The sequence below is a fragment of the Schistocerca cancellata genome, chromosome 1 (genome assembly GCF_023864275.1).
Source record: "Schistocerca cancellata isolate TAMUIC-IGC-003103 chromosome 1, iqSchCanc2.1, whole genome shotgun sequence".
NCBI classification, from domain to species: Eukaryota; Metazoa; Arthropoda; class Insecta; order Orthoptera; family Acrididae; genus Schistocerca; species Schistocerca cancellata.
The window spans coordinates 257,635,502-257,652,268 of record NC_064626.1 but is presented as its reverse complement, the minus strand read 5'-3'; the positions used below and the strand labels follow the sequence as shown (position 1 = coordinate 257,652,268).

Sequence of the window (16,767 nt, the reverse complement as noted above, 5' to 3'; positions counted from 1 at the left end):
AATTCTACTATAAATAGCGAAGGTAACTTTTTTTTAATATTATAAGCTAGGAGTAGAAAGATCAGTAAGCTGTACTTCCCAAACCTGTCTCACTTGCCTCTAATAATTCATAAAGAAAATAGTTCTAGACAAAAAACCTATGTTTGATCAATTTTTGGTCAACGTTCTTCGGCGACGCCATACCAAATGAATTCGAAAAAAGTCTGAAAGCTTACGAAGTGCCTTACTCGAAAATTACGTAACCATATAACGTACCAAAATAATACCACTACTCTGAGAGAGAAAAGTTTTTGTACCTGATTTCGTGCTTTTTCGGCACCTGTGAGGTGATAACAAGCAGTAATTCTAGAACTTTTAGTATCAAATGATTTAGTCTTGTTAAAGAAAACGTGCAGTGATGCTAAATGTGTTTGGGGAAGACATCATCATCATCTAGAAGCAAAGACAAAGCTAACGTATAGAACTCACGTAAATTTCTGTTAAACATACTCACTCGACGAGTGTTATCAGAAGTCAACACTCAACACTGAATGTGACTTGCTTGTCAGCAGACTCTTTTGCGCACTGTCTATCAATGAAGAAATTAAACACATAAATTCCTTTCTAAATTATTTGCTACTATCAAGTGTAATGAATTCATCAGGAACTAAAATTTTGGACATAATTTTGACAACGATTTCTTTATTTGTTGGAGTATGAGAGTTCATGATTATAAATACTAGCTAATTTTTAATAAAATTACTGTCAACGGTTTATCGTAGGTCAAAGTTAGTAAGAAAGAAAGAGAGAAACGACTGATAAAGGAAAACTCAGTTGCCTGCTGGAGTGACCGAGCAGTTCTAGGCGCTACAGTCTGTAACAGCGTGAACAGCTACGGTCGCAGGTTCGAATGCTGCCTCGGGCATGGATGTGTGTGATGTCCTTAGGTTAGTTAGGTTTAAGTAGTTCTAAGTTCTAGGGGACTGATGACCTCAGAAGTTAAGTAACATAGTGCTCAGAGCCATTTGAAAACTCAGTTATCCAAAATAAGGAATTGAATCTTGTCCTTCAGTTAAGCAGTTATAATTTCCACTTGTATACAGTAAGGTCTTGATAAGTGTGCAGGATGTAGTCAAGTGAATAAGAAATGGTTCAAATGGCTCTGAGCACTGTGGGACTTAACATCTGTGGTCAACAGTCCCCTAGAATTTAGAACTACTTAAACCTAACTAACCTAAGGACATCACACATATCCATGCCCGAGGCAGGATTCGAACCTACGACCGTAGCAGTCGCGTGGTTCCGGACTGAGCGCCTAGAACCACGAGACCACCGCGGCCGGCAAGTGAATAAGAAAATTTTATAAACTTGGTTACGTGATATATTTGAGCTTTTTCCCTTGTATTTTGGTGTCTTGTGCTCCTTTTGCTCCAGTCAGAGAATACCTTGACAACCATTGTAACTATGAGCTGTTTCATTATGTTGCTTGCCGTTTTTAGGGTTCCGTACCTGAATCCGTAAAAACATAACCCTCACGGGATCACCTTCTTGTCCGCATGCCTGTCTGTTGTCTGTCCGACTAATAATGCCCTTATTTCTCAGGAACGGGTATTTGCAACAAGTTTAAATTTAAGTCACGTACTAAGGCCTACCTTCCCGTTGTGGACTGAAAAATTTAATTTCTCTTTAACGGGTATAAATATTTGAAATACTAAGTTCTACGAGCCCCTGGCGGTGAACAAAATTTAAGGTTGTAACTCATTACGATGAAAAGATACGGCAATATGTGTTACATACTCTGATACCCTAAACTCACTCGTCCAGAACATGTAAATGAACTATATGTACGAAGGGCGTTGAATAAGTAACGGAACATTTTGTTGCTCGGCCAGTTTCGGTTGACAAAACTTGAAATTTGGTGCGGGCCATAGAGGAATATTTCGTCTTCAGCCCCTATAGTTTCATCAAGTTTCAATAGGTGGCGGCGTATACATGCTGTAATTGGTATGCCTTCCAAGCAGAGAGCTGTCATTGATTTGTTTTTGGCGGAAAACCAGAGGGTCACTGATATTCATGTGCGCTTGGAGATGTCTACGGAGACGTCCCAGCGAACAAAAGCAGAGCGAGTCGTTGGGCAACAACGTCACGGAAACCTGTCAGATTTCCATCATGCCGTGTGGAACGTGCGGACACAGTCATTCGAGATGACCAATAGCTCACAATCAAACACTTCGCTGGTCAAAATGGTTCATATGGCTCTGAGCACTATTGGACTTAACTTCTGAGGTCATCAGTCCCCTAGAACTTAGAACTACTTAAACCTAACTAACCTAAGGACATCACACACATCCATGCCCGAAGCAGGATTCGAACCTGCGACCTTAGCGGTCGCGCGGCTCCAGACTGTAGCGCCTACAACCGCTCGGACACTCCGGGCGGCTGTTGGGATATTCCCGCAGCCACAATGTGGTTTTCAAGTTGGAAAATTCTAGCCACCCTCTGGTAGAGTTTCACTGCATTTGGTTATTTGAATTGCAGCGCACCAGTGGAATCTACTGCCTTTTGTCCGTTTAAGTTCCGGTTACCTGTCCTAAGCGTTGACGTAAATTTCAGGCAGTGTTGTTTCCTCATCGTGCTGTCCAGCACGGTGTGTAGTTTGACAGTTCCATGTATGATTGGTTGTGGGCGCCAATCAATATCTTCTTCTTTGTTCCCTTGAACTCCCTGTTGTGCACTGGACGGGTGAAGTGGAAGTTATCTTGTCGGTGGGTCCGTTAACTGTCGGTCGGTTGGGTTGTCGTCGGATCTTGAATCGTTGTCCCGACTGCCTGTCCCACCCAAGCGAGCGCTAGTGTTTGAATTCCAGGCCGACCCTCGAACATCTGAACGCCCTTGGGTGTACTGCGTCTTTTCATTTGTTCTTGTTGTTTGTACTTGTATGGCTTCCAGCCGATTTTTTAAAATTAATATTGTTTTGCCCTTAAGGCGTAAGATTCTTTAGGCCTTCAGCCTAATTTAAAGAACTGTTTCACGTAAGACCTTTGACATTTTAAAGATCTTAATGTTTTTTAACTTTAAGTCTTAGGCCTTCAGCCGATTTGAAACAAATTTTTTTGCTCTTGAAGTTTCTGATTCTTTGAGCCTTCAGCCTAACTAAAGAACTGTTTTAAGATAAGGCTTTGCCTTTTAAATTTCTGTTTTGGTTGAGTTTTACCTAATTAAGAACTGTTTTACGTAAGACCTTGTTTTTTTTTAATTAATGTTGTTTAGCCTGAATTGTTGGGCTTTCAGCCGATTTTGAATTCAAATTGTTTGCTCTGAAAATCTCAGATTCTTTGGGCTTCAGCCTAAAAAAAGAACTGTTTTAAGATAAGGCTTGCCTTTTAAATTTATGATTATGCTTGCGTTTTAAGTTATCGGCCTTCAGCCGTTTTTAAATTGAAGAGGCTTTCAACCGGTAATTAAGCCCCAAAGATTAAAGCTGTGTGTTAAATTTTTTTTTTTTTGGGGCTCTTGTAATCAGATAATAAAGTTGTATGTTCGAGTGTAACTGACAGCCCCTTATTTTGGCCGCTTTCCACAGTTTAAACTACCTGTCCTGTCCTCGGGGTTTAGCGGGCCGTTTCAGACACACAATTCGGATTCTACCAGAGACGGTAGGCCCTCTTTCCCCGATTGTATAGCTGGAGCAGTTTAGGGACATGCAAATCACCAAAGTCGCGTTCGGTAGAAAAAGTAGCACCAGGCCATTAAGCCACACGAAATGACATTTACTATATACATACATGATTAAGTTCATATGGAATTCTCAGAGCGCGAGTCCTACTCATTTGGCAGGTTTTTCTACATACTCAACAATCCATCTTCGTTGTGTGCCATCAAACGATTAGGTACTATAAGAAATAGCTTCCGTCATCCCCAATTAGCCATACACCTTATCGAGGTAGGGATGGCTTGACTGCCTCAACAACATAGATAGCTGTACCGATCGTGCAATCATAATGGAGCTTTATCTACTGACAGACCAGACAAACTTGGGGCTCCTGAAGGGACCAACAGCCTTTTCAGTAGCTGCAGTGGCAACAGTGTGGATGATTGACCTTACGTTGTAATGCCAGTCGTGATGGCCTTGCTGTGCTAATACTGGAACAACTGGATGCAAGGAGAAACTACAGCCAGTATTTTTCCCAAGAATATTATGCTATTACGTATAGTCATATAACGATGGCATCCCCTTGGATGAAATACTCTAGAGGTAAGAGAGTCTCCATTCAGATCCCCAGATGGTGAGTTCTCAGGAGGATACCGTCATCAGCAAATCCAAAACGGGCATTCTATGGGTCGGACTGTGGAACGTAGCAAGTGTTAAATACACGTAGGCGAAGGTGATTTACAATTTGTGCAGACAGCATATTGCAGTTATAAGAGTCAAAAAACATGGAGAAGATGTAGTTGTGAAGGGAGTGAGACAGGATGGTAGTCTATTCCTGATGTAATTCTGTTCGAACATCGAGCAATCTGTAAAGGAAACTGAGGACAAATTTGGAAAGAGAATTTAAGTTCAGGGAGAAGAAATAAAAACATTGCGGGTTACAGATGTAAATCTGTCTGAGCTGGCCAAGGATTTCGAAAAGCAATTGAACGGAATGCGTATGGTCTTGAAAATAGATTTTAAAATGCACTTGAACAGAGGGGGAATCAGTGTAATGGAATGTAGCAGAATTATAACAGCTGGTGGCGAGCGAATTAAATTAGGAAATGAGACACTAATGAGGATAGATGAGTTTTCCTCTTAGGGAACCAAAATGACAAATGTCGGCCGAAGCGTAGAGGATATAAAACGCAGACTGGCAATAGCAAGGACGGTAAGATAGATAAAGATCCGCATTCTAGTCCTAGAGGTCCAATCGGGCCCCGACCAGCCGCCATGTTATCCTCTCCCAATGGCGTCATCAGACGCGTTATGGAGGAGCGTATGTTCAGCACACTGCTCTCCCAGTGTTTGTCGGGTTTTCGAACTTGGAAACGCTTATAATCGGGCGAGTAGCTTCTCAGCAGGCCTCAGAAGGCTATGTGCAATAGCAAAAAACATTCCTGAAGAAGAAGAATTTGTTAATGTCTACTTCTAGTACAAGTGTCAGAAGTCTTTTCTGAAAGTATCTGTCCGGAGTGTAGCATTTTATGGAAGTGAAATATGAATTATGAGCAATAGAGGCGAGGAAAGAGAAGTAGCTTCTGAAATATCTGTCACACAAGAATCTTGGCGATTATATCGAATAACTAACAAATAGCTGGGGAAAAATACCTTGGTAAAATATAAATACATGGTCAGACTTCATTAAAAGGAAGTATCTGTTGATACAATACATCCTTAGGCCCCAAGGAGCTTTAATACAAAATAGTAGGAAGGTGTGGTGAAGGGGGTGGGGGAGGGAGGAGGAATGATAATGTAGACCAGCACTTGACTACAGTAAGTAGATGCTAATGGGTGATGAATTAAGTTGTGGTTGTTATACAGCGATCAAGAAGCTTGCAAGGGACAAACCGGTAAGGATAGCTGCATCATACCAGTGTGCAGAATGAAGAGCTCACAAACAACCAGGAAAAAATTACTGATGCCTGGTAAATGAGAGCAGTGTAACATTAATTTCGTGTGGACAATAGCCTGGAGCAGTTCTCCAATTAGACGATACTTCAGTGACTTTTGCCTCTAACCGACGCCGTTAATCGTACTAGGTAAGGCGGCTACAGTTTGCGACGTGAAATCTGAAGCAGGTGTCGTTCATGGCGAATTTTCATGTTTTGAGAACTGGAGGCTAGGTTAACGGAAGACTGGAAAATCTCCATAATTCGAAAAGTATTCGACTCTGAGAGCTTTCAGTTCTAGTTACGCATTTTACCACTAGATACCAGCCCAGCACAGATGCGAGAGGTATTGCGAGTATTGACTTAGTAATGGTACAGAAGTTTAGATTTTTCTTCTTGGATACTAACGTCTCATGTACTTCAATTCTACTCGTAACCATCAGTTTGCTGCATTTTCTCCCTCTGACTGTTAGATAAGGCGGGTTATTTTCTCCCACGCACGAGAAACATATCACATTCACATGGAGGTGGCCTAGTAGTTGGGCAGTAATTTTAACGTCCAGAAATCGCATGCTCTGTCTGTGGGGTAAGGGACTGCCCGATGGGTGCGTCACCCCCCTTCGAGTAAGTGACATGATACACTTCTTGGGCATTGATTTCACACTTGACCTGCAGCGATCGATAGCCATCAACTACAGGCGTCTATTAAAACAGGTCAAAGCAGCGCTAACCGATAACTGTGTTAGGACACGAAACATCCTGCAACGGACGTGCTATGCCAACGTTGATTTGACGTCGCGCATTCTCTGTGTGGCGTAGACGCTTCAAATCACGACATTTCTAGCTTGCCACATGCTCGCCGCTATGGGACTCCCTATTAGTATGGGATTGCCTTTTAATATCTGCCTCGAGCACCTCACCTTCTCAAGGGTCAGAGGGTTCTTGCACCTTTTTGATGTTCAGAGCAGAGAGAAGGCCCATTTTGTAGGCTCTAGCGTGAAAATGTGGCCACGTCATCCGATAGGTCTTACAAGCTTGTTGCTGGATGCCTTTATGAGAATCTCTCTCGCTCCAATGATGCTGTCATCGGACATGCCAGCGCCATTATTCTACATTGACCAATTCTTCCTTGAATTAAGTTACATACGGACCTTGCTATTTTCTACATGCTTAACACCGGCGTGTGCGATGTACACCAGTATGCAATAGAACAGGGCGCTGAACATGACAGAAAGGAAATAACCCATATAGTGTGGTGTTTTATGTGGTTGGGGGTGAACGACGTTTGACACATAATGATTAACGGAAAGCAGGTGTGTCAGTCTCGCCTACAGCAAATTCACCTCGCAGACGCTCCACAGTGTGTTACCTGCGAAGGATACGGATGACCATCCTATTGTCTGCGGATCGGCAAAGGATATTTGGCATTTCGTGCGCAAGATGTTGACTTTCCATACATTCGTGGTCCCTACCGGATAACTGCAAAATCGCTCCTCTTCCCGGATGAAGTGTGATTTCCGAGAGAAAACAACGTCGTTGATATACAGCCACACCGTCCACCCCTTGTTCGGTGACAATGAGCTGACAGTCCGCGATTTTTGGCACTATTCAAACGATCGACACTATGCGATTGCACACAACCCCAGGTACCGACAACACTTCTCAAATTTTCTCTTGAGCGCCTTCCATAACCTGTCTCCCAAATGGATTATCCGTGACAGGAAAAGTGAACCACGAGCCCTTTTTTGTTAGAATTGAATTACCTACGAGGAAGGCATTCCTATTGTACGAGAACACAACGCATCAACAATCCATCAATAATTTCGCAGCGGGAACATTTGGTAGCTATTAGGGACTGGCTTTCATTTACCTTCCTCTCGGTATTATGAGTCGTATCATAGCACACTGGTGATGATACGAATAAAAAATACAGTAGAGCACGTTTTTGGAAACCGAGAGGTCGCAGGATTGAATCCCAGTCAGAAAATAGATTTTTCAGTCTGTGTTTTAACATACCCTTCATCTCACAACTACATGAGGATTCGCCAGAAACGACGCATGGTTCGGACTCCACGTTAAACTGTAGGTCTCCTTTCCGCCCCTGGTAGGATAACTGGGTAAGGTGAAGTCGCTGAAATGTAAAATTGAAAGACTCGCAGCGGCCATTGAGTCTCACGAAATAATTATTATACACTCAGAGAGTGTGTCTCCTACCACTGCTAGTTCCTGATGATCTGTAAATATGAACTGCCACCAGGTGCAACGTATCATATAGATAGTAGTTTTTCCCTCGCTGAATATGCGAATGGGACACGGCCGCAATTCGCTAACACTGATGCAATGTATTATCCACTACGCGCTCTACAGTGACATCAGGAATATGTATGTAAATATAAAAGTGCTTTTCCTTCCGTCTTGATACCATCTGCTGCAGAGGAATACCGAGACAGTATTATCCCACAATCATAAACACACCTCCTTGCTTTATTTGGATCTTCTATGAAAGGTAATGAACTGGAACATTAATAGACACTGTGTTTAATTGATCAGAAACCTCGTTCTCAACAGTGTTTTCACAAGAGGAAATCGTGCAGTCATCTTTACAATGGAAGTAAGCCACCACCAGTTCAGCAGAGCGCACAATTTTCCCACTCGTTAAAGGGGGAATGCGGCTTGTGTATAGTGTCAGTCTGTCACCATCTCAACTTTAAACGAGCACACAAGAAGAGCTGTCAGCTTTGGAAGTTGCCCAATGAACTGGCGTTCACCACAGAGACACCGCTCGATCGTTCAATCGTGAAACAACACACGAGATATTTCGTAGAGGTTGTTCTCTGTCAGCAACACCAGCGGCCATGGAAGGATGCTGAGGAGAATGGAACAGATCTGCGCAAACAGGAGAGCTCTGTCGGTCCGAACAGTGGACAACCGCCCCCACACGTTCAGTTTAGCTTCTGTGCGTCAGTTACGAAAATCGGTACAAATTTCCCTGTCCCCTGTTGCTCAAAGCGGACAAGGGAACGGCTGAATAGAACCTGGATCATTTTCGATGGATTGTCTTCACCGAGAAGTGCACTGATTTGCGTGATGTCTGATGTTTTCGTAAAAGAGTGTGGAGGTGGCCAAGAATCAATGCACAGATTCAGTTCAGAGGTGGGGCAGTCACGTTTTGCGCTGGTATCATGTCCGATGCCCCTCATCATTCTCCAGCGTAATTAAGGACTGTGCATTATAGGTTCAGAATGATCCCACCTTCTCTCCATTGCTACAATCGTAAAGCACGAGCACACTGGCCGTCCAGGAGCAAGGAATCAACTGAACTGCCCGTGATATCTGCTAACGCGAACCTGTTTGATTATGGATGGAACCAGTAGAGACCTGTACTGCACCATCAGTAACTCTTCTCACAGGCTGCATGATATCAAGAGTCAAAGACTAGCACAGTATTTACCAACAGTTTTCAATCACCTTGTGAACATCATACAAAGGAACAACGAAACATTGAAATGCACAGGATGGAGGTTCTGAGTGCTACCTAGCAGATGATTTTTATTTCACAGTCGAGCAAAGCGTTGCATTTTTGAAGAGACTGCTTCTATTTTGTTATTTTTTCTGTTTATTTCAAAGCGAAATTATTATTTTTAAAATTTAATGAGGCTTATTGTTTCGTTCCCTGCAGTCGTTGAACCTAAGCCTGCCGTTCGCTCCCTCCCTCTCCATAGACACAGACCCAAACGTTTGCAAATATGCAGTGGTGCGATACTTCTGAGCAGGGCCGATCAAAATGTTTTAATTTTCGCGCGTTGCTGCAGCATACATATAACGCAGCACGACTCTGATGCGGTTACATAAGGACAGACATTAAGGCAAGGGACTAGTGTGACATTAATTTCTTTCCGAAGTGCAAAGTGCATGCGATAAGTGTGTAAACTATGTCGACTATTCTGTTTCCTTTGTTTTCTCTTTTGCCCACCGAAGGACAAAAAACGATCGACATCTAACGGAGAATGAAGAATGTTTAAAGGGTAAAAATCATTTCGTTTGTAACGGACGTCGCATGAAAGACGTGGTGTGCTCAATTTTATATATCGATCGTTATTACTAATTTTAAGGCAGTAAATGCTAAGTCCTTGTTGTGAGTCGTCCACCTCTCCTCGCCTCACCTTTCACCAGCTGCCTCAGTTCGTCAGTAGTGACGGTAGCGCCCTGGGCCAGTACGACGAAGGCTGCTGGGTGCTCCTGGTCCTCGTCGTGTGGCAGGCCCACCACCACTGCCTCAGACACCTGCGGGTGTCCCAGCAGCCACGCCTCCAGCTCTGAAGGCGATACCTGCCGAAACGTTCACTCCTCTGCACACCATCGCAAAGTACATATAGCATGCAGTTACAGACATTGCTTCGAGGTTGAGGTGGAGAACGAGGAAATACAACATTTGGAGATAATGTTCGCCACGTTTGTGCCACCGCACGTCGCTCCTAGATTGTGCCAAATGGCAAGAGCCTCAGGGAGCGCAGCCTGTGTTGTCTGGGTACAGGTTTGGTGAATGCAGGTGTCTTGAGCTGGGGTCTCGTAATCACCTCCACTACTGTCTAACTGGAAGCTCTGAACAAACAAAAACTCAGTATCAAGGTGTGCTGCGTACTAATGAGATGAATGGCAGTTGAGGCGGAACAGCTCTCGCACTTCAGCTGAATAATCATTACCCGGGCAAGATGAGCTCTGTCTGCGTTGACCCTTATTTCTCTAGCTCTTCGTGGGACGTCCGCGAAGATTACATCAATTTCAAACAGTTTCAGTGGTGTGTGTGGTCTGCTGGACAGTGTTGACACCCAAATACCAAAGATATCTCGAAGTGTCTAATCATCTGAGACTCCGTCAACATAAGAGACAGCAGGGCTAGTAACAGACCACATCCTAAGGTAAGTAACTTCCTCGTTGCTATCAAACGTGTGACAGGTTCGTTTGAAAAATTGAAGAATTTCTACCTTAATGAAGCCTTAGAAGGATTTGCTGGGCAACTGAAACCTAACAAGAGGCTATGTAATTGAAAACTTTCTGTTCGTGACAGTGAAGGCTAGCTAAGTAAACAAGGTATTAAATGCCAAATCAATTGGGGGGTATGCCATCTACAGGGAGTTAGTTTTAAATTTTGTAACCCTTAAATTTTCTAACCTTCGAGTACAATGGCTATATCTGGCAAAGGACTGCAACAGGAACAAGAAAGGAAAGATACCGTCGACGTAAAGAAACTCATGAAAAGCATAAAGGGTAAGCTCGAGAAGTTACCATTATTTATTCTGACTTGCTGCTTACCATAGTCAGCCAACCACATTTCCGGAAGCTTTATTTGCCTTGAAGTTAGGCTATTTAACTCGTAACCTCTGCGCTGCTTTAAGCACCAACGCTGTGTCACGCCACCGTCCTATTCAAGAGTTAGTCTACGTGTGGAAGTTGTAGTTTGTCAGCAGACGAAGATTACGAAACGCATTTAAGCAACAGAAAGTGGTACCATATACACTCATATAAAGAATTACAACAATATTGTTTTTGGAGTACCATAAATACAAAGAGGTGGGCTGCTATGCTTACGTCGCTAGAACATCCTCATGGCAGTCCCAGCTACAATTTTGATATAGTAGAATACGTGAAAATGATGATTGTACTATTCTGCTCCAGTGCACAATTTACCTCCTGCTCGCTACCTCCTGCATGCCTCCCGCATTCTTCTGAGTGGCGGACTTCATGTTCACAAATATTTTGGTAGCAGATAATGTCGATTATGGTAAGATATCAAACGTAGGTCTCAAATAGTTACGAAACAGAGTGTTGTTATTATCGGAACATTATTCCTGTTTTGTAGCAGAAGCATAACGCGATTTAGACGGAAATTGTTTTCGAGATTTCATTCATGCTATGAAGACAACATTTTGGCACAGACAACGAGCTATAGGCCACCGTACAGAATCGGTGGAAAGCACTGGCGGCTGCTTTCTATAGCGAGGGTATTGGGAAGTTGGTACAACGCTAAGACAAACGTCCAATTCGGATCGGCGACTATGGAGATAAGTTGCTGGAAGTTGTAGCTAACTGTTGCAAATAAAACAGTTTTGATTTTCACTGTGCTTTCCATTTCGCGACCTATCGTTCCGTTTCCGAATAGCCCTCGTAACAACTGACAACAGTACTGAAATAAAAAGAAATTGGGTCACATGGGCATTCAGAGTGTAGCAATCATTGATATTTCGAAAATTGGAAAATATTATTTTAAATGCTTTCTAAAAAATTTATAGCATTTATGCTAATAGAAATTGTCTCAGAATTATAAAAATTCCATAGGCGACGTGAAGTTTATACCTATGTTCTGAATACAATTTTACGCCGAAGTTGAGACCGGCGGTGGGAGGACAATTTTATAAGTAGTAAGGAAGAATACTTGTGCAGGTACAATTCACAATGATTAAATGTAATGTCCACAGCAGAAACTAGGAACGAGTTTTATTCCCAATAATAATGACTTAACTTTAACAACTCACGTGAACACCACGGTATTTGACGAGTTCCTTCACTCTGTCGACGACGTAAAAGTTTCCATAAGCGTCGTAGTGCCCCACGTCTCCGGTGTGGATCCAGCCCTCTTTGTCCACGAACTCCTCCATGATGGCCCATCCTCTGAAGAACAGCTCGCCATCGACTCCTGGACCGAGACACTTCCCAGTCTCTAAGTCCAATACCTGCAGTTAGAGCAGTCGCAAACTTTACGGGTACACAGATCCTACACTAAAACTAAGACCATTCACTGAGTCCAGAACACATACAAAGACAGCTATCTTCAGTGAAACGCATGGATAAAAAAGATAGTACCTACTCATATACAATGGAGTCGAGAAGGAGACAAGAGCTAAAAGCAGCAGAAGGCATACGTATCCACAAGAAATACAAAAATGTTGTGAAAAGTAACAATACATCTCTGAATGAATAGTTTTACTAAAGTAAAAATGGCTCATCAGAAATTGAACATTATCTCTCTGTATAGACCAGAGGATTGTAGACCTAGAACGGAAAGAGAAGCCTTCTATGAACAATGACAAGAAGTTATCAGTCAGATTCTTTCAAACGAACTTACAGTGATAATGGGACATTTCAATGCTCGAATTGCAAATAATTTCATCCCAGGAGTTAAACAGCGATATAATGATGACTTTCTAAATGATAATGGTTAGATTATCAACAGCTTTTGGTCAAGCAACGAACTGAGAATAAATAATATCCTCTGTGACCACAAGAAGCGTTATAAGAACGCTTTCCAGAATTCAAGAGCTCGTAAATCTACAAGAGATCACACTGCTACATATAATGACATCAATTTTCAGTCATAGCGACTCAATGTTAGAGTCGCTATGGAAATAATTTACAAAGATTTCATACCATAAACGATCAGCAAACAAAATAAAAGAGATCAACATTGAAGAGGATAACGCTGGAAGAAAATCAGGAAATTTCGAAGCAGCAGATCACGAGTTATACAGCATAACAGAAAAACAAACAGAAGACCATGGTTTCACAAAGAAGTTCAAGAAATATATAAAAGAGGTGCGCCTGTTTGAACTACGAACTACTCAAACCACAAAAATTGTATGAAGAGTTCAAAAGACTTCATAATGAGACAAAATCACTAGTGAATCATTTTGAGAAGGAACACTGGAAAATATTTTCTAAAAATACATAACTTGAGTTAAGTGGTATGCAGAAACAAATTTGTAGAATGATATCAATACAGAGGAAAGAGTCAAATTAATTTTGGAAGTGAATCACATAAATGAGGCATCATTGGTTGAATATTTAACAGAGTTTCTTAAAAGTAAAAAACTACTCGAGAACAGGAAGGTTTCGGAGACCAGCATACTAGTAAACGATGGTGTAACTGTTTCACATGTAGAATTAGGAGAAGCCTTAAATCTATTAAAAAATAGTAACTTTCCAGAGAAAGATAGGATTCCCAATGAATTATTAAAGTATGGCATCCACTAACTGCAAAGTTAACCAAACTAAATAACAAGCTCTTAATCTGTATAAAAATTCCAAATGAATGTAGAAATAGTATCATTATTCTCGTGCAAAAGAAAGGAGATAAGAAAGATAGTCCAAGTGCATGCTGATAAATCTACTCATTTTAGCTCTTAAACTCGTAACAATAACAATAAGAAATATAGTAAAAACCATTACAACCCTTGCAGAGGAGAAGTGTGGTTTTATATCTTGTACGTGACAGACAGATGGAGTATTCATTCTTAGGCTGTAGAGAACTCCGTTTACAACACACCAGCTTATCTTTGTTTTATTGGTTTACAGTGTTGTTAGTCAAGACGACTGTCTGAGCCCGCAACTTTTTGACTTAGTCATGGAAGAGGTGATCAGGTATTGGCTGATAGTGATTATAAAATTTTGGATTAAGGAATAAAAATCGTTTGTTAACATGACAATATAGTTCTGGTAGAAAACAACGAAGGTAACATGCAGAAAATTTTACATATAAGGCAGCCAAAAACCTAAATATCATCATACAAATTCAAAAAATCATATTTATGACGACACCTGTGTAACCAATTAGATGCGAACTGCAAGTGGATGGAAAATGTTTTCAACAGGTAATTACATTTAAATATCTTGGCATTGAATTTTCCAGCAGTGAAATGTCGAAAAGAAGGTTGGAGAACAAGTAGCAAATGCTAATATAGTGACAGGGTGATTAAACGATACAATTTGGTAAAACAAACGTCTAAGAAAATATACAAAGACAAGAATATACAAAACAATAATGAGACGAGTTATGACATACAAAACTAAGACAAGGTCTGAACCATTAAAAACTAGAAGACTTTTGAAAAGCAAGAACACGAAAATTCTTCAGAGGATTGCAGGGAAGACAGCGAAAAGACAGAAGAGAAAGTATGAATTTAACGAACACATAAGCAAAATTGATAAATGAAAGATTCTGAAAATCGTAAGAAATAAATCACCAGCTGGTGAAAGAAGTAGAGGCCGTTCAAGGAAAAGAAGCGAGTGGCAACCTCGAGGCACATTGAGTCGTAGTGAAGGACACAGACCCTTGCCAAGGAAGAACGAAAGAAGAAGAAGAAGAAGAATGATTAAAATTCTTCAGTAAACATACATACAAAAGAGAGACTTTTCATTATTTGCCTAGTGTAATATTACATAACTATTAGGTGTTACAGAGGTAATGCATTTTATATGCTTGTCATTTATACAGTTCATGTGATACTTGTGCTTCGTAATTGACTTGCATTTTAGTTTTGTACCAAATGATTTTGATACTTTCATATTTTCAGATTTTAAACTTCATAACGTTTCGATTTTTCACTTGTTCTCAACATTTGCATTTTTCAGAACAATTGAGGGTATGGATTTGAAACCACCGTTATTGATATCCTGCCTACGAGTAGCAGCAAGCATTACCCAGTGAGCCTTACCTATCAGAATTTTCTGTACCTTCGCGCCTTTTCCGGCAGACAGAGTATTGTCGATGCACGCCAACAATGCTACTAATAGAGAGCGCCAGAATTAAGTAGTAGGTTTGAGACAATCGAGTGAAAATCTGATGAAAGAGTCGCGAGTGATGGATATGTGAAATTAAAGTCGAAAGCTTTTACTAGCTACACTATTGGATCTTTTTAATTTATAGATGAAGATGAGCGAGGTGACGTGAATTCGGGAGTATTTCGTATCGAGCAGAAATTATGAAACCAAATGCGAATCTGTGCGACTCCTATGAGTAGTTATTGTTATCGTGGAACACTGGCGCGCGGACTCAGCTACAGGCGAGGGTATAGTTTTAGTAATGAGATAATGTGAACGAGCTGAGACTTCTTCAGACTGATTGTACTAGGATTTCAAAACCAGATTCTAAACTGTAATAGATATCCAGGAACAGGTACGAATGCTGACTATTATGTAAGGTATTTGAAACCTTCCAATTTCTCCACGTGCCTGCTACACACACACACACACACACACACACACACACGTTACAAAAAGATACGGCCAAACTTTTAGGAAACATTCCTCACACACAAATAAAGAAAAGATGTTATGTGGACATGTGTCCGGAAACGCTTAATTTCCATGTTAGAGCTCATTTTAGTTGCGGCAGTATGTAGTGTACTTTCTCGATTCACCGCCATGATTTCATACGGGATACTCTGCTGTGCTGCTAGAACATGTGCCTTTACGAGTACGACACATGTTATTCATGCACGATGGAGCTCCTGCACATTTCAGTCGAAGTGTTCGTACGCTTCTCAACAACAGATTCGGTGACCGATGAATTGGTAGAGGCGGACCAATTCCATGGCCTCCACGCTCTCCTGACCTCAACCCTCTTGACTTTCATTTATGGGGGCATTTGAAAGCTCTTGTCTATGCAACCCCGGTACCAAATGTAGAGACTCTTCGTGCTGGTATTGTGGACGGCTGTGATACAATACGCCATTCTCCAGGGCTGCATCAGGGATTCCATGTGACGCCATTCTCCAGGGCTGCATCAGGGCATCGGGGGTTCCATGCGACGGAGGGTGGATGCATGTATCCTCGCTAACGGAGGACATTTTGAACACTTCCTGTAATAAAGTGTTTGAAGTCACGCTGGTACGTTCTGTTGCTGTGTGTTTCCATTTCATGATTAATGTGATTTGAAGAGAAGTAATAAAATGAGCTCTAACATGGAGAGTAAGCGTTTCCGAACACATGTCCACATAACATATTTTCTTTGTTTGTGTGTGAGGAATGTTTCCTGAAAGTTTGGCCGTACCTTTTTGTAACGCCCTGTATATATAACCTTCGTTCAAGATTTTCGAACTAAGTGTCTTTCCCTGTCATTCATTCTTCTCCTCCACTCCATGTTGTCCTACTTTACCTGCTATCGAATTCTACTGCCCCATCACAAATAACTGTCTCCCGTAACAATCTCAACAATATCTCTTATCTTGGCCTAAATTCTTTCAATCCCTTCATCATCTCTGGAGCTATTATGCACGTAAACTTCGATGTTGACTTCGTATCAGTCTTGACTATTATGATGTGTTCACTGTGCTGTTCATAGTAGCTTACCCGTATTCCTATTTTCTTCTCCTTTACTACAACCGTTCCAGTATCACTCCTGTTTAATTTTATGCTGGTAACGCTGTA

At 41.5% G+C, this 16,767-nt stretch overlaps 1 protein-coding gene across 1 annotated transcript in view; it reads right to left on the bottom strand.

Annotated features, from left to right (window-relative positions):
- The window catches only part of LOC126168283 (uncharacterized), a 69,901-nt gene that overhangs the window by 13,062 nt on the left and 40,072 nt on the right, over nt 1-16,767 (bottom strand). Inside the window, exons 6-7 of the mRNA XM_049920547.1 lie at nt 12,099-12,296; nt 9,729-9,894 (exon numbers count right to left, since the gene is read on the bottom strand). Of these exons, the coding sequence (XP_049776504.1) occupies nt 9,729-9,894; nt 12,099-12,296 (364 nt within the window). The remainder of the gene's footprint in view (nt 1-9,728; nt 9,895-12,098; nt 12,297-16,767) is intronic.